The sequence below is a fragment of the Camarhynchus parvulus genome, chromosome 29 (genome assembly GCF_901933205.1).
Source record: "Camarhynchus parvulus chromosome 29, STF_HiC, whole genome shotgun sequence".
NCBI classification, from domain to species: domain Eukaryota; kingdom Metazoa; phylum Chordata; class Aves; order Passeriformes; family Thraupidae; genus Camarhynchus; species Camarhynchus parvulus.
Window position 1 is genome coordinate 894251 of NC_044599.1, and position 23830 is coordinate 918080.

Consider the following 23830-nt stretch of genomic DNA (forward strand, 5'->3'; position numbering starts at 1 on the left):
TTTACCTTCCTGCAGGGTTTTTTTACCTTCTTAGTTTTCAGTAAGCTGAGCTACAGGTAAGGTTTAGTTAATTAAATGGTTAATTAAAACCTTAGTGTGCTCTGCTGGTTTTTACCCGGCAGAGGGAGCATCTGCCCTCCCCAGACCCTGTTGGCGTCACTGAGTGTGTTTAACCTTCTGATGGCTGGAAAAGCACAGAAATAGGGTGGGAAGAAAGTGTTTCCAGTCGATAACATTTCTATATTCAATTTTCCTCATTAGTGCCGAGGCTGTTACTGTTTCCTCTCTTGTCAGTGTGGGTATCAGAGGCAGGAAACAAAAAATACAATGGCAGACATGACTCCTAAAAAGTAAGTGCACATCCTTTGGCTCTTGGATTTATTGTCAGTCAGGAGGCGCTGGTTTCTCCAAGCTTTTCCAGGCAGGACCGCACGCTGAATTCCCCTCTACAAAATCTGCGTGAGCACTGTGTGCACCAGAGTCAGGAGGACGGTGAGTGTGGTGCCCACGGGGTTCCAAGTCTTGTTAGTCAACAGGAGTTTTGCTTTTATCCATTTTCTGTACTGAGACAGGCGCACGTAGATGCCGGGGTATCTGGGGCGGCCACAGCCCACCCCAAAGCTGGCGATGCCAATCAGGTAGTACTTGTCAGTGTCAGAGTGGTAACACACCAAGGGGCCCCCGCTGTCGCCCTACAAATGAACACCACAAAAACCAGTAGCATGTAAGGGTTTCCTTCCAGGAAACACTGCAGGCAGTAATCAGTCTATTTTTCAGATTTATTTTAAGCAGCTCAGTTAACTGGACAGTCACAATGACAGTAACATGTGGGCAGTGGCACGTGGGCAACTCAAGGTCAATCTGGTGTTGCTGGAAGACAGAATCAGCATCCCCGAGATTGGAAAGGCCCTCAAGACCATCAAGTCTCACCTGATCCCCATCTTGTCACCAGACCAGAGTGCTGTCACCCATGTCCAGCTGTTCCTTGGACACCTCCAGGGATGGGGACTCCACCACCTCCCTTGGCAGCACCTTCCAATGCCTGACCACCCTTTCCATGGAGAAATTCCTGATTCTGGTCAAGACTGCACTGACCAGAGCCCCAGGCCTGCACTGCTTCAGGGTCTTAACTCAGATTCTGTTTTCTCTCTGCACCTTTTCATGCCTAAACCTAAACCTTCATTCCTCACTTAATTGGGGAATTTGTCCACACGGTGTGGGAGCTCCAAGAGACCCAGTAAGGAGCACACATCCTGTCTTGGCCGTGTCACCTGCTCAGGGAAAACTGCTGAGAGAAGCAGGAAGTGTATCAGACAAAGCACTTAGGACACATTATGGGGTGTAATTAGTAATGTCTCTGTGTCCCAGCTGGTGCTGCAGCTTATGCCAGTGCTTTGGACCTGAGAACTGTCTTTTCCGAGAAAGAGGTGGTGATTACTCAGAATTTAAATAAAAATCATGTCACATCCCTGAGCCACTTCCTAGAGCCCTATCCCTGAACCACATCCCTGAGCTTTATCTGTGTCCAGTGCTGCTCTCCAGCATAAGAACAGGTGAGACATACATGTGCTTCACACACACTGCCCAGTGCCCAGCGTTTTGTCTCATATATAATTTACTGACACCTTTATGGCATAAATATGTCGCATACTTTATCTTTCCTCTTTGTTCACCTATTCCTGTCATCTTTCCAATATCCCCAAATTCTTTGTGTACATTTTTGGTTTGCAATCACTGCCCCAACCCTATTATGATGCTTCCTTTGCATTTGACATGGTTTCCAGTTAGTATTTCTGCTGTTTTAATTAATCATTCTACAAATCACGATGCTGCTGAGCCTCTGGCTTGGGAGTTCCACTGAGGCAGGTGGGGCACCACCTCCCCTCTCACCTGGCAGGTGGGGCACCACCTCCCCTCTCAGCTGGCAGATGTGGCACCACCTCCCCTCTCACCTGGCAGGTGTCGGTGCCTCCAGCCCAGGCACCAGCACAGAGTGCTTTGTCGTTCATGAGCCCCGCGTAGCCTTCAGAGCTGTTGCACAGGCTGGAAGGGAGGATTCCCACATGGGCTTCTTTTAGCACAGGTGAGATTTTACCTTGAAAGGAGACAGAATTCAGAAAGGTGAAACATGCTGGGGTGTGTAGCAATTTTACTGTGGGGTTTTTTTGTTTAGCCAGCCTAGGTGTGTACCCGGACATGTTTAGACATGGATATGACACAGACCCTGCCTGTTGCCAATGGATTGGAATTTGAGTAGGTTAAAGGTTTGAAGACTTGGGTTGGATGTAGATTTTGCAATTCTTCCTCAGAAGAAGCATCGATGATAATATACATGCCTTGCTCAAAATGTTTGAGGTGACTTACCAAACAGGCTCATACAATCTCAGCTGACCCCAAAACTCCCACACACCAACTGGCATTGAATTTGTGCCCAGTGGGAGTAAAGAGAGAATTGGAGGGGGTGTAGTCATTCATAAATCCCATGGGAACCCCTGAGTTCACAACATGTGGCATCAGAATTGTTGCTTTTCAATATAATAGCTGTTTCCAGCAGCCCACGTTGACCTGCACCACGAATGGGGTGAGTTTATTTTCCTTTTTTTCATGTTATACTTGGAAGAAAGGCTGGGAAATCTATTCCTGTGGTTACAGCTGTGTGGGTCTAACCTGCTTGTGATGGAAAACCCCTGAGAGCAGATCCTCACCACAGAGTTAAATGACATTGTGTGGGGAGACCATAACCTGAGCAAATCCAGTTAGAATCACAGAATGGTTTGGGTTGGGAGGAACCTTAAAGATCATCAAGTTCCAACGCCCTGCCATGGGCAGGGACACCTTCCACTATCCCACGTATCTCCAAGCCTTGTCCAGCCTGACCCTGGACGCTTCCAGGGATCCAGGGGCAGCCACAGCTGCACTGGGCAATCTGTGCCAGGGCCTCCCCACCCTCACAGGGAGGAATTTATTCCCAAGATCTCATCTGAACCTGTCCTCCTTCATTTTGGTGCCATTCCCTCTTGAAAGGTCAGGAAAGGCCTCTAAGATCCAAGTGCAAAGAGAGTTTATAAACCCAGGGAGCTGGAGTGGGCGGGGATGGGAACAGGAGGATTCCAGCAGTGGCAGAGCTCAGTACCCTTCTCGGTGGTGCGTCCCCAGCCGCTGATGTAGCAGTCGGAGCTGTTCTCCAGGGGCTGCACCAGGGCAGCCGGGGCCAGGCACACGGGCTGGATGAAGAGGTTGTAGCGCACCGCCGACCTCAGCTCGAACACCGCCACGTCGTTCTCAAAGGTTTCCCTCTTGAACTCCGAGTGCACGATGATCCTCCTGATCCTCCTCCTTGCCGTGTGGCGGCTGTGCTTCTGCAGGTTGTGCACGCCCAGGACGGCTCGCCAGGAACACGGATCCCTGCCAGAGAATTCACAGGGGTTGACATCGCTTTCACTGTTTGTTTTCATAGACCCCTGGAACCCAGGAAGGGGTTGGATTGGAGGCACCTTAAAGCTTATTTCATCCCACCCCTGCCATGGCAGGGACACCTTCCACTGTCCCAGGGTACTCCAAGCCCTGTCCAGCCTTGCCTTGCACACTTCCAGGGATCCCAGCTTCTCTGGGCACCCTATACCAGGGCCTTCCTCACAGGGAGAAATTTCTTCCATTATCCCCTCTATCCCTGTCTTCTTTTGCTTATGCACCTTTAGAAATACACATTGAAAATTCCATAGTAAATATTTCCTGGAACAAATTTGGCTCGTTACCATTCTGCCCATGTGAACACTCCCTTTGCTATTAGTGGCTATGGCTGTTAAGGAAAATTCAGATGGGATTTAAGCTGACACCCAGATTTTGCCTTTCACCCCATCTCAGCAGAGGAAACCAGGAGATAATAGTCTGAAAAAGCTGAAAACATGGTTATATTTTGGATAAAGGAAGGAGGCTCATCCCCCACAATGCTCATAAAGACTCTACTTGCACCTAGGCCTGGGAAATCCATTATCTAGAAGTAAAATAATAACTATCTAGTTAATATTAAATTTATAAATAGGGGTAGATTCATTCAGATCTAGTTGCTTGTCAGGTATGTTGAACAAAGTCTTTATTAAATGAGCTTTGAATTTGGCCTGAGATGAGCTATAAAATTCAAATTAGCCTCCAAAATTAAGGTAAAAAATTGATAATTTAAAGAGAAATTATATTGCAAATAAATGTTTGTTAAATGCAAACAAGGAGTTGATGTAATGAAGTCCTGATAAAGGACAAAATTCCAAGTTTTGCAGATTTTTGCAGTTCATTTTCCCCCAGGTCATGGTTGAGTCAACAGTCGATGTTGACAGATGCAGATTGTGCAACTGTGGTAAAGGCTGGGAAAGAGACCAGTGCTGGGAGCTGAAATGCTCCAGAGTTGCTGTAAGTGCAGTTAAAAATCTGTTCTGAGGAGTTATTACCACATTGTCAAAAAAAAAACTCTTAAGTGCCAAATTGTTGGTTCTGATCAACAAAAAAAAAAAGGGAAATTGTGTTAAAACTGATTAATTGGAGTGTTTGTAATCTAAATATCACAACATTTTGTGGTGAGCTTTAGCGGTTAAGAAAACTCTATTAACCAGAAAAATCAGAGCTCTGTGGAACAAAGCAACCCAAACTACTTTGGGGGACTAGGCTGGGGAAGGGGGCAGAAAACCTGGCATGGGAGAGGGTAAATGCTGTGGCGTGGGGACAAGGTGAGGATCAGGCAGAGGTTGGACTTGATGGTCTTGGAGATCTTTTCAATCAGTGCTCCAGCCCCTTCCCCAGCTCTGTTCCTAGCTCTGGATGTGCTCCATCCCCTCAATGCCTTCCTTGTTGTGAGGGAAGAACTGGACACAGCACTGGAGGGGTCTCACAGTGCCCAGCACAGGGGGACAATCCCTGCTCTGCTCCTTTGGCCACCCTGTGACACAACTCAGGTGCCCTCGGCCTCCTTCCCCCCATCCAGGGGGCTCAGCTGTGGTGCCCAGGAAGGTTCAGACTTGGTGCCCAGGAAGGTTCAGACTTAGTGCCCAGGGGGCTCAGCTGTGGTGCCCAGGAGGGTTCAGACTTAGTGCCCAGGGGGCTCAGCCGTGATGCCCAGGGGGCTCAGCCATGGTACCCAGGAGGGTTCAGACTTAGTGCCCAGGGGGCTCGGCCATGGTACCCAGGGGGCTCAGCTGTGGTGCCCAGGAGTCACCCAGTACGTACGTCCTGCCATCCACGCAGTGGCCGGCGGTCAGCACGGCTCTCTGGCTCAGCAGGACGCCGCCGCACAGGTGCATGAAGCGGACGCCGCCGCGCAGCACCTGCAGGCTCACCACCCACGGCCACGCGCCCTCCGGGGCCTCGTGGCCCCCCACGATCCAGGATGCCACGCTCCGGGCCACCGCCAGCTGCTGCTGACACTCTGCAAAATACAATGGGCTCCTTAGAGAGCCTGAAGGGTAAAGCTCAGCTTTTGGGGCAGCATTTGTGGGTGCTCTGGGTTTATGGGTTGGTCTTTTTTTTCTGTTTTCTCAGGGTTTTTGTTTGGTTGGGTGTTTGGGGGATTTGGTGGGTCTTTTTTTGTTGCTGATGGTGGTGGTTTTTGTTTTTTGTTTTTTTTTTATTTGTTTTGAGTTTGGATTTTTAAGTCTCTAGCATCACCACAGCACAGGAAGGACATGGACTTGTTGGAGATGAGACCACCAGGTTGTTTAGAGGGATGGAGCAGATCTGCTGTGAAGGCTGGGAGAATTGGGATTGTTCAGCCTGGAGGAACAAAGCTTTGGGCTCACTTAACTGTGGCCTTCCAGTGCCTGAAGGAGCTGCAGGAGAGATGGCGAGAGGGCATATAAATGGGCATGGAGTGCCAGGACAAGGGACAACTGCCAGAGGGAAGGTTAGAGGGGTATTGGGAAGAAATTCCTCCCTGCCAGGGTGGTGAGGCCCTGGCACAGGGTGCCCAGAGAAGCTGTGGGTGCCCCTGGATCCCTGGCAGTGCCCGAGGCCAGGCTGGACAGGGCTGGGAGCACTGGGACAGGGGAAGATGACCCTGCCATGGCAGGGATGGCTCTGGGTGGCCTGTAAGGTCTCCCCCTTCCAGCCAAAACCATTCCAGGGCTCTCTGTTCTGCAGGATTCGCTGCCTCACAGCCCCCTGCAACTGGAGATCCCGGGGCTTTCTCAGCCCATGTGAAATACAGCGTATTTATCTGACTAAGGTATATTTCTGGTGTATAGATTTAAGGTTAAGTGCTTCACGGAATTCACCAGATTTCTGTATAAACCAGAGACTTTTCCGCCGCCCCTCATCCCGCTCCGCTCAGGCTCTTCCCCGCTCGCTGTCCCCTTCCCCGACCCCTCCGCCCCGGCCCGGCCCCGCTGGGTCCCGGTACCGTCCACAGGGTCTGTGGGGGCGGCCCCCGCGGGCAGGGGCCCCGCGAGCAGCAGCAGCAGCAGCGGCAGCGCGGGCCGCGCCCGCCCGCATCGCCGGCGAGGGCCGAAGATGGCTGCGGGGCCTGAGGGGAGCCCCCGGGGAACGGCCAGCGTCGGCACCGCCACCGGCACCGGCACCGGCACCGGGCCGTTGGGGCGGCGGGGGCGGCGCGGGAGCGCGGACGGAGGAGCCGGTGAGGGGCGGGAGGGGCGGCCTGGCCTCAGCGACCGCTGGCAGGGAGCCCTCAGCCGGGCAGAGGGTCTGGGGGCTCAGCTTCACCTGGGCCCAGGGTCAGGGGGCTCACCCTCACCTTGGCAGAGGGGCAGGGGGCTAAACTTCACCTCTGCAAAAAGGTTTTCAGCCCTGAGCCAAGGGTCAAGGGTCTCACCCTCAGCTGGGCCAGGGGTCAGGTTTGGGGGTTCAGGTTCTGTCAGGTGGAACCATGAAGGGAGTGTGGGGAAGGGGCAGCAGGTGCAATGGAGCCCCAGCGGCATACCGGCTGGGGAGCACCTGAAGGATCCCTGTTCCAGAGTTCAACCAGGCGCAGACAGCAGTCCCCTTCCATTAATACATTTATTTTCTGCTTCCCAGGCTGGGTTTTGTTGTCCTGGGATCCTCCCTGGCTGCACTGGGCTCTAGCAAGGCGGGGTCAGCACTGCCAGGGCTTCAGGAAGGAAACAGCCTCAAGGTATACCAGAGGAGGTTTAATTAGATAAGAGGAAAGATTTCTTCACAAAAAGGGCTGTCGGGCCCTGGCACAGGCTGCCGAGGGCAGTGGTGGAATGCTTATCCCTGGAAGTGTTCAAAAACCGTGGGTGTGGCACTTGGGGAGGCGGTTTAGTGGTGAACACGGTGCTGGTGCTGAGTTACCGTTGGACTGTGATCCAAAAGGGCTTTTCCAACTTTGTTCATTGTTCAGAGACACTCAAGAAATTGACCCTCTCTTCTCACCCGGCAGTTTGGTTTCTGATTCAAGTCCTTTGCTGTGTTACCAATATGGGCACATGTGGAGGAGCCTGTGCCGTGCAGGGTGTGTGGGTCACAATGAGGAATTTTGGGGGACAGGGGGGGAAGGACAGGGGTTACTTCACCCCATACCCCACAATGTGTGGCTCGATGGGCATCCAGGGTATCGCCACGCTGATGTGCTGTATCTTCAGCTCGGAAAACTTTGCCTCTTCCAGATTCTTCCACAGCTCTCTCGTGAGGCAGCATCCAGCAAAGACGAGTTTCCAAGTCGGGTAACAGACTTGCTGCCAAAAATACGTCCAGCTGGAATGCTCAGCGGCCACGTGCTCCAAGAAATAGAAAGCTCCTCCCTGGGAACACAGAGTCTTCTTACAGTGGGTGTGGGGGTCACACCAAGCAGCTCCCACTTCCCCTTCCCTTCCCTTTCCCCTTTCCTTTTTCCCTTCCCTCCATTAGCTGGAATTAATGAAAGAAGGAAAATGTCCAGAGATTCAAAATGCCCATTCAAAAAGCACAAAGGACTGACTTATTTGATCCCTCTTCTATTCCAGCACTAGTTTTTTGTGGTTTTGTTTCAATTAGTTGCTAACATGACTGGTTTTTTGGAATTAAATGATCTTTAAGGTCCCGCTCAACCCAAACCATTCTATGGTTCTATGAAAATGCTATTTTAAAGGCTGAAAGTCTGTTTTAAGCTCAAACCAACTCTTTTTCACTTGTTTTTTGTTCATCTGTTTTGTTTGTTTTAGGGATTTTTAAATGATTTTTGTAGGTTTTGTTTTTGTTTTTGTTTTGGGTTTTTTTTTGTTTTGTTTTGTTTTGTTTTCCCCTTTTTTTGCTCATGATACCTCTAGAGAAGATGTTAAGGGTAATACCAGGTTCTTTGCAGGTACTCACCGGCCGGAGCACTCGGAGCACTTCCCTCAGGGTGCTGCTGACGCTCTGCACGGAGCACAGCACCAGGGTGCAAACCACAGCATCCACCGAGCCGCTGGGCACCTGCCGCAGGTCCTCTCCCGCAGCCACCAGGAACTGCTCATAGTGGAGGTGCTGGTTCTTCTTCATGTTTCTGGAGAGGCCCTCCTGGAAGTTGGGGTTGATGTCGGTGCAAGTGACTTTGCAGCCCGCTGGGTAGAACTGGAAGTTGGAGCCGCTGCCGGTGCCGATCTCCAGCAGCCGCAGCTCCCCGGAGGGGCCCCTGAAGTCAGGCAGATTGCGGAACAACTCCTGCTTGTACTTCTTTGATTTCTTGTCGTGAGCTCCAGCAATCTTTTCTAAGAAGAAAGGAAAGAAGACCTTCCTGCAGAAAGGCTCCCAGATGCCCAGGAAGGACAGCAGGTAGATGGGCCAGGCTAGCAGTGCCAGGCCAGCACGGAGCAGGAGGGCGCTTGCAGTGGCCTCTGGCATTTTCAGCCTGGGCAGAGGATCCGTGCAGAGCAGAACTGCTTCTCCTGTGAGGCAGAGCTCGGGGAGCCCAGTCAGAGCTGCATTTGTGTCCTCTCAGAGTACATTCAGCTGCTTGGGTTGCTCTGGTGGACGCTTTTCTCCAGCTGATTTCTCAGTCCGGTCACAGGCAAGGACTGAACAGTGCAGGTGCAGCCAAGCAGTGACCAGAGTCCAGGGGAGGAGCTGCCAGTTTGTTCCCAAGCCGGGCAGCACAACTCGGTGTGTAACCCCAGGCAAAGTTCTGCACGTGCCCTCCTTCAGTTCCGGGTACAGTCATGTCTCTTAAAGCAGCCTGTGCTGCCCTCAGAAGCTCAGCCGAGCTCTGGATCTCTGCAGGAATTTTGTCAGGGGTTTGATTAATGTTTCAGTTCAGAGTTGTTAGGGAGTTGGTTTTCCAGCTGCTGGGAGCTGCTGGGTTTGCTCAGCAGCTCTGTGCTCTCTCTGAACAGCAGTTTTAAGTCTTTGCAGTTTGAGGACACCTTAAATCTTTTGGTGGGTGAGAACGGGCTCCCAGTGATCTTCCAGACTGATGGGAATCATGGACAGAGATAAAACAATTTATTAATTCATTAGTTCTGCATGCAGCATGTGGAGTTTGGGTTTTTATGTGGGTCAAATCAACACTGACCACTCCACAAACACATTCTGGAAGACTTTGTCAGCTTTGCAGTTGACAGTTTTCCAAAGGATTTGGTGGCAGCGTGGATCAGCCATTAACAGGTGACAGCTCTGCTCCCGGTGGCCGGAGGATCCAAGGTCCCCAATAACCCAGGGATGAGTGGTGCCTATTAACCTTGGAACAGTTCTGCTGGGGGTGCGCTGGAGTTCTGCTTTCCTGGGAAAGCCACCAGTGTGTCTCCACTTCCCTCTGGTGGCAATAAAGCAAATTAAAGCCAGGAGTAATTAGGTGCTTCATTAATGATCTCTGTTGTATCTTCATGCCTCCACCTTGTGGCAGCTACAAACAGATTGAACAGTGGGAATCACTGAATCGTTTATGGAAAAGACCTCCAAGATGGAGTCCAACCTTTAATTACTCTGTGTTTCACCAAATACAGGCAGCAATGGACACGGGGTGACAATGATGATGATGGACACAGGGATGATGATGGACTCACGGATGATGATGATAACGGACACAGGGATGATGATGGTGATGGACACAGGGATGATGATGGTGATGATGATGATGATGATGATGATGGACACAGGAATGATGGTGATAGAGATGGACACAGGATTGCTGCTGATGATGGTGGTGATGGGCACAGGGATGCTGATGCTGCTGATGGGCACAGAGATGCTGGTGCTGCTGATGATTGACACACGGATACCGATGACGGTGATGGACACAGGGATGCTGATGATGATGGACACAGGGATGCTGCTGACGATGGACACACGGATGCTGATGATGATGGGCACAGGGATGCTGCTGCTGGCGATGGACGCACGGATACCGGTGATGCTGACGGCGGGCCAGGCCCGGGGGTTCCCCGCTCCCCCCCGCGCCGCTCCCGGTGCCTCCGGAGCGCCCCCGCGGCGGCGCGCGCGGGGCGGGCGGGGGCCGGGCCGGCCGGGCGGGGGGAGCGCCGGGAGCGCACCAAGATGGCGACACCCGCAGTCCCTCCCGCAGCTCCCCCCGCGCCGCAGTCCGGCAGCGCCGCGCCGGGGCCGCGCTGAGCCCGCCCGACACGGTGAGTCGCAGCCCCCGAGACCCCCGCGGGCTCCAGCCGCAGCTCCCCTCGCTTGTTGTCCTGCTGGCTCCATCCCCCCCGTAGCCCTTGGCACAGCTCCCCCGGGGGCTCTGCCGCAGAGCGCGGCCCGGAGAGCCCCGGGGACACCGGAGGCGGCTTGTGGGGCGGTGCGGGGGGGAGGGCCTGGGGAGCCCCCAGCCCCAAATCCGCCGCGTGACGGGGGTCGCGGAGCCTTGCCCCTTCTCAGCCATCCCCTCGGTGGATGCCCGGGCACCCCGCACCCAGGGAAGGGGGTCGGGGGTCCGGTTCTGTGCCCACTCAGCACTGCCCGTGGGGCTCCGGCACCGCTGTCCCGGCCGGAGAGGGTCCGTCCGCCGCAGCCCGAGACCCCCGGCCCTGCGGGGAGTGGGGGGGACGGTGCCAGGCCCGAGATCAGCGTCCCCCGGCCGGTGGGCTGGCTTTGGGAAGGGGCAACCGCCCCCTGCGCCCACCCTGGACCCGGAGCCCCGTCTGGGCCCCGTCCTTCCATCCTTCCGTCTGTTCCTGCATCCCTCCCTGCATCCGTGCCTCCATCCCCCTTCCACCTCTCCTCCACCCCACATCCTGGGGGGCTCACGGGACCCTCCTCCCACGCCCCAAATTCGGGACCGCGCTCTGTGCACTGTAGGAAGGGAGAGCCCGAGTTCTCCTGGATGTCCCTTCCCCCTCGGCTTTCGCTGCAGCGCTGCTCTGTCCCTCCACCGCTCGGCATGCAGAGCTTCCCCTCCCAGAGAGGGGAGATTTTGGAGGACGGGAGGTTTTTTTTTTGGTGGGGGGAGACGGGCAAGGGGATGCATGGGGCAGTGTTGGTGTTCCGGCTGACCCAGATGTTGGGTCAGCATCGTGGTTGTGCATCTTCCTTCCCTCTTTCCTTCCGCCACAGATTTTGGGGGGGATGGTGAGGGCAGATTTGGTTTATATTATTTTATCCCTTCCTGCTGGGAGGGAATTGCACATTCACGAGGTTTTTCTATTAAAAAATCTGGGTGTCTTCCTCCCCTCCCCCTGCGTTCTGGTGCAAACTGATGCCCAGCTGATGTGGGGGTGGGGACACCGGGAGCTGCTCCACGGCAGCGGCTGCGGATGATCCGGGGTGAAGTCGGAAAGTCTGGCAAGGGGAGTGAGCGTGTGCAAGGGGCAGCAGCGGCATCAGGACCCTCGGGCCCTGAGCTGAATTTTGGAGGGCGATCCCGGGTGTGGCAGGATCATCCTTGTCCCGCCCGTGCCGTGTCGCAGCGGTCGGCGGGAGCCCCCCGAGGGGCCGCGCAGGTGGGGCGGGTTCCGCGGCTCCGGCTGTGCTTGTGCCGTGTGTGCCCGGGTAACCCGGCCCTGGCACACTGCAGCATTCCACCCGCACCGGGAGCCGTGACCGGGACGTCCTCTTTTCACACCGGGAGGCTTTAATTGTGAGGAACGGGGCGGGGGGGCGCGGGGTCCCTGTCCCCCTCCTGCCGCTGCCTTCAGAGGCGGAAAGGGAGGAAGGCGTGACCGCGGTGGTTTTCCAGGGCAGTTCTGCTTTGGAGGAATGGGGCCTGGCAATGGCCCTGTTCTCCTGGGTTGGTGATGGAGGTTCTGGGAAGCTCTGGGGTCGGTTCCTCCAGCGGTGCCCAGGGCAGAAGGTGTGGGTGAGGCTGGAGGGGCCCATGGGACACTCCCTGTGCCCATTACTGTCCCCTCGGGCTGTCACCGCCCTCCCGATCTCTTCAGAGGCAGCCACATAAAGTTGGTGAAGCTGTTTAGGATCTCTGCATAGCCCTGGGCTTGGGGAGTTGGTGTCTTTAGGAGTAACAAGCCCCTGCACTCCGTTGGGACCTTTCCCTGCTGGGTCTGTCCTAAGGCCTTCCAGAGCTCCAGTGCTCGGGTTTTCCACCCTTTGTGTGTTTAGAAAGTCCCTGTTCTTCACTTTGGTGTTTTATATAAAACTAACAACGTGACCAAAGGGTTCTCTGATCATTTTAACGTGTTTGGGTGCTTCTGCAGTGTTGTTCACTCAGGGTGGAGGACCTGGAGCCATCACAGATAATTTAATCAGTTATATAAGCTTGTATGTATGGCTTAGATGTAGATCATGGTATAGATACTGTACTGCTCAGTGGAACAATTATAATCCTGTGGCTATTTGGTGGGAGGAGGTTTCTAATAGACAAGAGGGCGAGCGATCACGTGCCTCAGGAAATGGAGCATGGCTGTGCCTTCATTCTGTTAAATAAAGCAGAAACAAAGTCAGCATTGAATGGAAATGAAGTCGCTTCAAACCATAAATCACAGTATCATCTTCCTCCCGTTTGGTGCCATGTCTGTGCTTGGTGGTGGGGCTGCCCAAGTGTGTTTTTCATTAAAATGACCTGGTCTGGTTCTCCACCTCAACGGAGAGCTGCTGTTCAATGGCTCAGTGGTGGCCCTGAGGCTGTGTGGCCCCATGGGCTCCTGCTGTCACATGGTGGCCCTTCAGCATCGATCGCCTTCCCCAAGCTGCTGCAGCTCCATTGACATCGACAGATACACTGGATCAATAATTTATTGTTGAGTTCAGAGCAATGGGCTGGGTTAGAGCTGGAGCAGTGAAACAACAAAAGGAGCTGGGAACAAGCACAGGGGAGTAATTTCAGGAATCACAGAGAGGAAAGACGTGTGGTGGGTCCTGTTGGTGATGGTGGGGTGGAGAGCTGGTCTTTGTGGGACATTGGCTGGAATCTGGTGGGGTTCAGGAATGCTTGTACTGCCCCTCTTGTGCCTCATTATTCTATTTCTGTGCAGATGCGGAGAATCCAAGTAGGGAAGAAGTGGCTTCTTGCTGCAGGAGTGTATTAAAAAACCTCCCTGACATGAGCTCAGGTTCCAGCCTGGCTTTTAACACTTCATATGTTCTTCTGGTTTAGGCAAAAGTCTCTCCTTCTCAGGAGGGGTTTCTTCAGAGAAAGAGTTGTCAGGCATTGGAAGGGGCTGTCCAGAGATTGGTGGAGTCCCCACCCCTGGAGGTGTGCAGAGAATGGCTGGACGTGGCACTGAGTGCTCTGGGCTGGGTGACAAGGTGGGGATTGGTCACAGGATGGACTTGGTGAACTGGGAGGGCTTTTCCAGCCTCACTGATTCTGGGATACTGTCTTGAAATGCTGTTCCAAATGTAGAGCAGCTTCTGCCTTCCCTTCCCTCAGCCTTGTCCTATAACTGTTATTCCTGCCTAATGGAGCACTCCAGAAAATGGGAGATTTTGAGGAGAATGAACAGCCAAAGCTGGGACTTCACTCCTTCCTGAACAGAGCCATTTCAAAATTCAGAGATCTTGCTACCCTCTGAAAGTCCCATTCCATGCTTCTTGTACTTCTGCCCCAGGCAGAAAGTGTGAGGAGTTTATAATGAACTCTGCTGAGAGGTGATTTGGGGAGGAATGTTTGTTGAGTACTGCATAATACTGCTGAATTGTCTGGGTAGTGGTGTTAAAGTTACAGGAATAGCTACACCGGTGGTCTTAAAGTTGTGGAAGTAAACCCTTCATTGCTGGAGAAGGGAGCAGTGAGTTGTGGGGAGTGAGAAAGGGAGGCTCAGGGGGGATTTTCTCCAGGCTGAGCCTCCTCAGCTGCTCCTCAGTGTGAGATCTCTGTCACCCAGGTGAAGTGTCATCCAGGGAAAATGTCCTGGAAACAGGAGGTTGGATGGCAAATGTGGCCATTCCAGTGGTGTTCCCAGTTTCTGGTCCGTTGAGTGAAATCAGTGGCAGGATGGTGATGTCAAGACAACCAGGAATAAGTGACATTAGTGGAGGGAGATGTTTGTCTGGCCAGGTATTCAGGGGGTGATTAGGAGGGAAGAAAAGTGTCACTCCACAGGGAAACCTGGCTTGTGTTCCAGCACACAGAAATTTTTAACAGAGCACTAGAAGGGGGTTGTTTATTCTCCCCCCTTTCATATTTGTCCCCTTTGTACTCAAAGCATCTGAGCACTCCACAACAAGAAATTAATTCCCCCAAAATTATAGTGTAAAACAACCATTCCCTGACTCCCGTTTTATGGGTCATGGATGGGCTGAATGAACTGAACAAGGAATTAAATTTGGGTTAGTGGCTGAACTCTTGCACAAAAGCTATTTTGAACAGTTTTTTGTTCAAAGTTTGAATTTAAAAGGGGTTGTTTTGTTTGTGAACTTCCAAGTTCTGTGTGAGCTTGCATATAAACAAAGGTTGGCCTTGAGTAAGGACAGAATCGGGAGTTGGGAATTAATTAATTAACTAGGATTAACTAGTTCTGATTCTTGTACCTTACTGAGGGATGTTACTGAAGGCACACAGCTGCTGGGAGGGAGTGAGGACCCTGCAGGAATCAGTCTTTAGTCGGTCTTCATTAAAGTGTTGTTAATTAATAATGTTTTCTGTGTGGTCAGGTTAGACAGGGCTTGGAGCAACCTGGGGTGGTAGCAGGTGCCCCTGCCCATGGCAGGAGGTGGAACAGAATGAGCTTTAAGGTCCCTTCAAACCCAAACCACTCATCCATTTGATGATTCCAATATTTTTCTGTTGCTGTTGGTTGCTTCTTCTCTTTCCTCTGTACATTTCTGTTCATTTTTTTTCACTCTTAGAGGTGTGTGTGTCCAAGTTCAGGCCTTTATGGCCATTTCAAGATCATGAACATTTCCCTGCCCTGTCCCAAGTCTGCCCTTGACCTCTCGTGTTGAGCCAAGCACTGGGAACTTCCGTAAGGTTTTACACAGGCTGGGGAAACACCCAGCACCAAGCAATAAATGCTGCTTGGGAGTGGAAATATTTCCTTTTTCTTCCACTTTGTAGCATCAAACGTGCCATGAGAGCTTTCCTAAAGGAAAGGTCCCTCCTTCACTGCTTCTGGTCACAACACTGACCCTTTCCATTGATAAAATTGGCCTGTTCTAGACACAGGACTCACTGCAGGTAGGGATTGGAGGCTGAAAGCCACTTCCAGCCGTGGATTTCCCCATGGGTGGATATTTTGGGTTTGCTTGAAGCTTTTTAGGCTCTCCTGCAGCAGGATTTCAGGGTGCTGTTCATCTACACCATGTTTTCCTGCCTCAGTCCTCATGCTGGAATCAAGAGGCACCTGTGTCCATGTGGGTTATATAAAAATTCGCACAGAAGGTCTCTCTGCCTCAAAGCCACACTGTGAATGGCTGACTTGTGGTAATTAATAAAGGAAGAAGTGTATTAAAGCAAGGAAATTGCCTCAGAAGTGTTTTTTTAATTTATTTTGATGATCAGCTTGAATAATTTATTGGAATATTTCATGATGTACCAGTAAATGGACTGCTGGGAACATTTAGAAAAAATAATTAAGTCTTAGCAACTGGGCACCTCAGTGCAGCAGTTTCTGGTGGAAAATCTTTGGCATTTGAGCAACGTGGGTGTTGTGTGCACCCAAATCCAAGCTCCCAGGATGAATTCCTGGCTCCCTGGCAGTGGCTGGGAGCAGCAGTGCAGTGTCATTCCCAGTGCAGGGATCCATGGATCCCTAACCCAATCACCTCTTCTGCAACTCACCTGGATGCTGAGTCTCTGTCACTGCTGGTTTTGGCAGCGTGGTGTTGTTCCCAGTGCAGTTCTCCATGGGTAAAATTGGGAAAAAAAGTGTCACAATTTTCAGAACGTTTCTCCTGTTACAGGTTGAAAAATCTGATGTGGGAAGGGCCAAAATAAATCCTGGGATATATCCATCGATCCCAGCAGGACCATTCCTGGTTGGGAAATCACATTTACAAGGTTTTTAGCTTTCATAAGCTTTACCAGGCAGAGCCGCTGTGGAATTTCCTCCTTGATGAAGATGAGGTGGAGCCACACATCTTACTTTGCCCATTACCTTAATGTGGGATAATTTATTGGGAAAACAGATGAAGTCAGGACAGGCAAGACCATCCCAAGGAGAGAGACCCTCAGGTCCCTGTTACGTGTTGATAGAACACAAGAAACAGCCCTGTAAGTAATTCCAAAATGCCAAAATGTGGAGAAGCTGCCTCCATGTGCAGCTGTGAACCAGATTTGGGGAGCGGTGTTGGTTTGTTGGGTTTAGTTGTGGTTTTTTTCCTTTAAATGGGCAGTCAGCTGAGTCGGTGCCTCCAGTTGTGGGTTGTGTAATTTTGCACAAATTCCTTCATGCCTTCATTTTTCCCCTTTTTTATGCTGTGTCCCTGAGCTACTTTGGTTTCTAAATTCAGGCCTTACATATTTATCTGTGCCATTCAATTAGACCACATCCCCAATGCTGCTCTATAGTTTCACAGTATGTGGGAAATTTGGTAATTAAATGCATGCAAATGCTGCAAGAATAGAATAAATTAATTTTCCTTAATATCAGCAGGCCATTTGGTGATGTCTCAGAGATAATGTGACCAAGATACTGGCCCTTCTCTCCCCTTCTTGCCATCTTTTTTGAATCTTTACTATTATTGCTCTAGAAATACCCAGTCGGTTTTATAGGAAGAGAATCCTGGCCCTGCTGCACTCTGGAATTACATAAGGAGGGAGATCTGTGCTCCATGATTTTTTGGATCTACATATAAAACCTGAGCTGGAAACAGCATTTGAGCCCAATGTGTGTGTTTGAGATTGATGTGTGGATCGGGGTGTGAAGGTTGTGTCACAGCAGTTACAAGGGATAACCTGAGTTCCCTCTGAATGGTTTGTACTGGGTGTTCCAGCTTTGGAAATGCTGTGCTGAGGGCTGGGATCTCCAGGTATTCTTACCAAGGACGCAGTTACTTACTGGGTTTTATTTGTTCCTGAAGCCCACTGCACTCCAGAGAGTTGTGGTTCTCTGTTTTAGCTTCCCTGAGCTCCTCCCACGTGAATTCAGCACAATCCTCATGGCCTGGGCAGGCTGGGGGTGCTTGACCTCATGCTGAAATAGCTGAATTTTAACATTTTAACTCCCTGTCATAGTTTCCAAGGAATCAGAAAGTAATTTTTTCTCCAGATGTTTAATATCTATTTGGATGCTGTGTTTGTGTTGCCTTAAAAGATCTGACCTTACTGCTTATCTTTTTCCTTGCTTGAGGGACCCTGTTCCAGGCAACTCTGGGATTCATTCTGTGCCATATCCTCACGGGTTTTGTGCTATATTCTCATGGTTTTTGTGCCATATTCCCATGTTTTTTGTGCCTTTCCTCTTGGATTTGGTGTCTGGGTCCCTCCCCGAGCACCGTGTCGGTGCTGGGTTCTCTTCCAGCCTGCAGCACTGCAGTGCTGTTGCATCAGTGCAGGGTTTCTGTCATCCCTCTCTCCCTTGGCCTCTTCTGGAGTGAGAACAGGCTGCCGAGGTAGCAGCAGCTCAGAAATGCAGGGTATTCCTGGTATTCCTGCTGCTGGTTCTGGAGCTGGCACGAGGAGCAGAGCTGCAGAGCTCTGGTGGGCGGCTGCATTCAAGGGAACCAACTTCCTCCCAGCTCTGCTGTGAGGATGAAGTTGCTTTTCAGAGTGTTTTTTTTCCAGAATAGTTCGTGTTCAGGAGGGCCCAAGTTGGGGGGGCCATCACTGGGGCTGGGGGAGATCCTACAAGCTGCTTCTTGCTTGTAGAAATCATTGAAGTGGCACCTTGGGCAGTGACAGGTGGGTTCAGCTGTGTCCAGCTGTGGTGTGCCCATGCCCGGAGCTCGTTTTGGGAATGAAACCAGCAGGTCTGCTCCTCACCCTCATGCCTTCAGTTTTAGCTTTCATATTTTCCAGACTCTGTACTGCATTGGTGCAGAACTCTGAACTTCATATGAAGTGTTTTAGCAAGTTCTCCTCACAGTTCAGTCAGCCGGAGCAATCCTTTTCCTGCCCCAGGACCAAGGACAGAGCTGCAGCTTCAGGCCCAAAAAGTGTAAACAACGGGGAATTGAGGAGAGCAAACTGGGAGGATGGGACTGCATAACCTGGAGCTGGAATTGGACAATGAACCCCAATATGGAAATGGACCAAAACTTATAAAAGTGTGAAAACTGATGACCGAGTGTCCATCTTGGGTGGACAACAAGAGCCATGGCCGGGCTCTTGTGCTGCCCAAGGTGTATCCTTTGAGGATATCCTTTTAATAAATCCATACTTTACTCTTTAACTCTGTCTAGCTCTGTTTCAGGAACCTCTAAAAGCATCACCTACAGCCTCAGGGCCTGAAAAATATAAACAAAAATTTATAAATGTATGAAAACTCGTGACCATTGTCCATCTTGGGTGGACAGTGCGCCAAGAGCCAATGAGCCATCTTGGGTGGACAACAAGAGCCACGTCTGGGCTCTTGTGCTGCCCAAGGTGTATCCTGTAAAGGTTTTTTTAATAATCAGTCCCCAGTTTATTCTTTAATTCTGTCTAGCTCTGTTCCAAGGCGTCACCTCCATGGGGATGTGAGGAGCAGGGCTCCCTGTGGCTCTGCCCGTGCCCTTCTCACCTCGTGCCTGTGTTTTCTCCCCGCAGAGCTGACCTGCCCGGGGTGCAACATCTCTAAAGAAGCTGCTGCAGGATGAAAAGATGGCAGCGCGGCTGCTCGCACCACCAGGCCCCGAGAGTTTTAAACCCTTCACTCCGGAGTCCCTGGCCAACATCGAGAAACACATCGCGGAGCTGAAGAAGAAGCAGCGCTCCAAGCAGGACAGCAGCCACCGGGACGACGATGAAGACAGCAAACCAAAACCAAACAGTGACCTTGAGGCGGGCAAGAATTTGCCTTTCATCTACGGGGACATCCCTAAAGGGCTGGTTGCTGTGCCACTGGAGGACTTTGACCCTTATTATATGACCCAGAAAGTGAGTCTGCAAGGAAGGAGTTGCTAAAGCGCCTTTTTTTCTTGGGAACTTGCAGGTTTGGGTATGGTTTAAACAGAAGATAAAGGAAGGGAGTCTTGGAAATAGTTCAGGTTGTGCTAATGTGCCAATTTTAACCATCAGGGCAATAAGAAGAATTTAATGGAGGGGTAACAGTAAGGGTTTCAGTGTGTATTTCATCACTTACGTGGAATTCAGTCTGAAGTTGATTATTATGAAGCATTGGCTCACAGAATCGTGGCAAAAAAGGAGACTGATTAACTCACTTTCATCTTAATTATTATTTGTCTAAGGTGATGTGGCAGGAAGCATTTATGGGTGCTGAGGTGTTTGAAGAAATGGTGTCATGAGGGAATGGTTGGCAAACTCTGCTGGGGATGAAGGGGAGGGATCCACTGGTGATGGAATGAGGAGCACGGTCGCTGATTTTATTAGAAGGCAAAACTGAAGTTCTTTAGTGTTTAATTTCATTGCTTTCTTTGATACAAGTCTAATTGAGCCAGCTGAGACAGTCACCATCTCAACTGAGGCTCAGCTGTGCCTCTGGGGGAGCTGCAGATTGAGCTGTGTGGGTGACAGGAGCTGTGATGTGGCTCTTCAGAACTCAGAACTGGCTGCATGTGGAATCCGTGTCATGGGTGACCAGTGAGTTTGGTCAGAGTTTTTGTTGGGACGGACGTTTGTGCCACGCTCAGAAGTGACTCTGAGGCTGGCAGGGCATGATTCACATGAAATCAGCTGAATCTGGGGAGTGATGAGAGTAACTAACCCTTCTTTACTCTGATTAATTTAATGGTTGGTTGTGTCAATTAATTCTTGTGTCCAGAGTGCTGAGGGCAGGTTCTCACTCAGAACAGGGCCGTGAAATTTGGGGATCTGTGTCTTGTATCGTGGTGCCCAGCTGATGTGCTCCTCCAGGAGATGCACTACCAGGAGCTGCTGTGGGAAGAAGGCAGCTTAGCTATCCTCAGGAATACTCTTTATTTATTAGACAAATATTTTCTCTTTATTAAACCAATCTGGCTCTGGTGAGAGCAGGTCATGGAATTACAGGATTGGGGTTGGGAGGAACCTTGAAGCTCATCCAGTGCCACCCCTGCCAGGGACAGGGACACCTTCCACTGTCCCAGGGTGTTCCAAGCCTTGTCCAGCCTGGCCTTGGACACTTCCACGGATCCAGGGGCACCCACAGCTTCTCTGGGCACCCTGTGCCCACCCTCCCCACCCTCCCAAGTGAACTCCCAAGGTCTCTCGACCCCTTTTTCCCACCACAGAGGTGTTAGGAAATGTCTGTGATCCCACTGCCGGAGTTTTGAAGCCTCTCTGTGTCTGTGAGGTGAAGGGGGGGGCGTCAGTGGGAGAATTGGGCTGATTCATGTTTTTTCTGGCTGAAGGAGGGGGCAGTGCTGAAGGGACAGTGGGCAGAGCTCCCTGGTTCTCAACGTTCCACCCCAAAACCCAAAAGGAGGCGCAGGGAACCCCGTTATCCCTTCCTGCTGCATCCATCTCCACGTTTGCCTCCCAACACAAGGCTATTAATAAACCTTTCATTTTGAGAGGAAGAAATGAGCTGCATTCCCTCTCTGAAGGCATCTGTCACATCTCTGGGAGCGCCGTGTGGAATCCTTGGCGGGCTGAAATGCAGGGAAAGTTCTGGAGATGGGAGCAAACCCCCCCAGCCCTGCTGACCTCGAGCAGGGTCTGGCTCTCCCCACAAACCCTGAATCCTCTGCTCCCTTTCCTGTCGTGTCCATCTCAGCGTGGCCTTGCCTGAGTGCTCCTTGCTGCTTCCAATAGTCAGTGACTTTCCACAAAGAATTTTTTTTTAAGGCCATTAAAAAAGGCCCTTTTCTGAATCATCAGGAATTACGAATCTGCTTGAATCATGGGAAGTTTTCCAAGATTTTTTTCCCCCCCGCCCCTTCTCCAGAAGGCTTTGCATCACAGGTCTTTGCTTTTGCAGCGTGCACAGGGACGAATCAGCTGGTTGCTTTTCCCTGCAGGAGGACACGGTGATCTTGGTTTGTCTAAGGAAACTGAAACTGCATTTTAACAGAGCAGCTGAACCTCCCAGCACCTGTAAACTGATATTTAAAGGAGAAACAGTGTGACCTGGAAACAAAACCGTGGCACAGGGAGTCACAAGCCCTGGGTTTGTAGCCCAGCAATGGTTTTGTCCAAGGTGCTGCTCTTTCCTCTGCTCAGTTTCATTTTGCAATATGGGAGTCACAGAATCCCAGAATCCTTGAATTGGAAAAGACCTCCAGGATCCAGTTCAGCTTGTTCCTAGCTCTGGACACGTTCTAGCCCCTGAATGTCTTGAAGTGAGGGGTAAATCATGACTCTGAGGAGAGTCTGGAATCCCTTTGCTCACAGGCAGCAGGTTTGGGAGCTGCTTTAGCTTCCTTTTGTCTCTGTGTAAGGACCAGAAAGAATTTTTTAATGATTTCTTGTTTTACAACTTGTAATGGCCTTCCAGTTCCTGGCCTGAAGCACAGGGTAGGAACAATACTAGGCATTTTTATCATGGAAACCCAAAACATTTCAATTAATATATCCAAAAGGCAGGTACATGAACTTCCATGTTCACATATGCAAACAAAATTTAGGCAATACCTTGTGTGAGCAGCCCCAGCCTTGGGAGCAGAGCAGCCTCATGGCCTTAAATCCTTCAGTGTTTATTAAGACATCAGGGCCATCTTCCTCTTTCATTCCTACAGCCAGGATTTCCATTTTTGGAAGTTTTTCCATCTTCTGTGCCTCTCTTTCCTTCTGATCATTCGTGGCCCAACCCATCCTTCCTCAACACCTCCTCACCCTGTTCTTTCCCTCTGGACATGGTGTTTGCCAGGTTGGGGTTGTTCTCCTCAAGCACCTTCCATTTCCAATTCCCTCGAATTCCATCCCTGCTGCAGAATGAGGTGAAGGTGCTCCTGCAAAGGCTGCAGTGATGAGGCAGCAGAAGGTCTCTGGATATTCTGTGAGCTGAGGCTGTGGATAAGTTTAGGTGGATGGATTTCAGTGGGAAGAGTGTCCACACACACACACATGTGAGGTCTGAGGCTGGGCTGGGACGTCCGAGGTCACCTACGGCTGCCACAGAAGCACCTGAGGATCTCTCCAGAGCCTTCGTGCCAAGGGAGTGACTTGCAGCTTTGTCAAGTCACATGCCAGGTTTGGAAACGGGCCCTGTGGGTCCAGAATGTCACCTTGGCCCAGGAAAATCACAGGGATGTGAGGGACCAGCTGCAGGAGGCACGTCTGGCTCTGGAATGTGCCTCAGGAGCCTTGGCCCGTGGTGTCTGCAGGGAGAGCTGGTGACTCTGCAAGGTCACGACACCATTCCTGGGTTTGCATTTCAGTGAAGTCACCAAAACAGAGGAAAGAGTCAGAACCATCCCAAAAATCAGATTTTTATTCTTATTTCCAGCGTCTCATTGCGTTTCCCAGGTCTTGAGTGTTTTTTCTTCCACTCTGTCTCTCTGGTTGTCTTCAAAGGAGCAGGAAAAGTGAGTGTGGAAGGGAAAGAGTGAAGAAAGGAGATTGGATTCCCTGGCAGGCGTGTTCTGCAGTCCTCTCCAGGTGTTGGAAGGAAGGCAGAGTGGGATGTTGGCTGTTGGTGCTGTGGATCCAGGCATGCAGAGCTGGGATCAGGGAATGCCAAGTGTGGAATCTGTTCCCATCTCCTCAGTAACTGCAGCCCACTCCTGATGGGGGAAAGGATGGAGAATTATTTCTGGCCAGCAGGCAGAGTGGATTTCCTTGCAGAGGCAGATTGTGAGGTCCTTAACACTTAAAAATCAGGAACTCCCTCCAGCAGCTCCACATCCTCCCAGGGCTGGGGCAGCTCTGCAGGTGAGGTCTCACCTGAGCAGGGCAGAGGGGCTCAGCCCAGGCTCAGGGGGTTCCTGGGGCACCTCAAACCCTTCTCCCCAGGGCTGCTCTCAGAACTGATTGTGTCTGTGATTCTTCAGCCCCCAGGGTGGCTGAGTTTGCTGTAAATTCCTTTTCCAGCAGCCCCAGTGGCTCGCTCAGGGTGTCACCAGGAAGTCACCGCTCTCCCCTGCTCCACATCGTGTCGCTGCTGCAGGAATGTGCTCCCATATGTTCTGAGGCTGTTCCTAAAGCTGTTTGCTTCTGAAATCTCCTGCCCACTCCCCCTCACTCCTCAGCCATTACAGAGCTGCTCAGTGGCAAACCTGCAGGAAGCAGGAATGTTTTAAATCTTGATGGAGCTGGAATGATTCTTGCCATCCCCCAGTTGGTTCTGTTGCTCTCCCAGGCACAGTCATCATTTTGCAGATTGATTTTAATGAAACGTTCTTTTTATGAAGAAGGTTTTGGTGAGTCCTGATGAACTTGATGGAAAGTAAAGAGGATGGAGTTTTTTCACAGCTCTAACAACAAAGGGAGGCTTTGGGAAGTCCAACCAGACAAAACCATCTCTTAAATTGACTGCAAAATACCTTTTTCCAGGTATCACCTTCCTCTGAGTTT

The 23830-nt window shown here is 51.3% G+C and overlaps 3 protein-coding genes across 3 annotated transcripts in view; 1 reads left to right on the forward strand and 2 right to left on the reverse strand.

The window, feature by feature from the left end:
- Window positions 1-446: 446 nt before the first annotated feature.
- On the reverse strand, window positions 447-6917 carry TMPRSS12 (transmembrane serine protease 12). Its single transcript, XM_030966985.1, has 6 exons — window positions 6812-6917; window positions 6383-6505; window positions 5215-5413; window positions 3134-3405; window positions 1953-2095; window positions 447-692 (listed from the first exon to the last, which is right to left on the reverse strand). Exons 1-6 carry the CDS (start codon window positions 6915-6917, stop codon window positions 447-449), a joined length of 1089 nt encoding a protein of 362 aa, XP_030822845.1.
- Window positions 6918-7052: 135 nt separating this feature from the next.
- LOC115914599 (methyltransferase-like protein 7A) lies at window positions 7053-9132 on the reverse strand. Its single transcript, XM_030967206.1, has 2 exons — window positions 8290-9132; window positions 7053-7742 (listed from the first exon to the last, which is right to left on the reverse strand). The coding sequence occupies exons 1-2, from the start codon at window positions 8797-8799 to the stop codon at window positions 7506-7508; spliced, it is 747 nt and encodes a 248-aa protein (XP_030823066.1). The 5' UTR covers window positions 8800-9132; the 3' UTR covers window positions 7053-7505.
- A 1270-nt stretch (window positions 9133-10402) lies between these two features.
- Window positions 10403-23830, forward strand: part of SCN8A (sodium voltage-gated channel alpha subunit 8) — a 56307-nt gene continuing 42879 nt past the window's right edge. Inside the window, exons 1-2 of the mRNA XM_030967215.1 lie at window positions 10403-10535; window positions 18986-19315. Coding sequence (XP_030823075.1) covers window positions 19040-19315 — 276 coding nt within the window. The 5' untranslated portion in view covers window positions 10403-10535; window positions 18986-19039. The remainder of the gene's footprint in view (window positions 10536-18985; window positions 19316-23830) is intronic.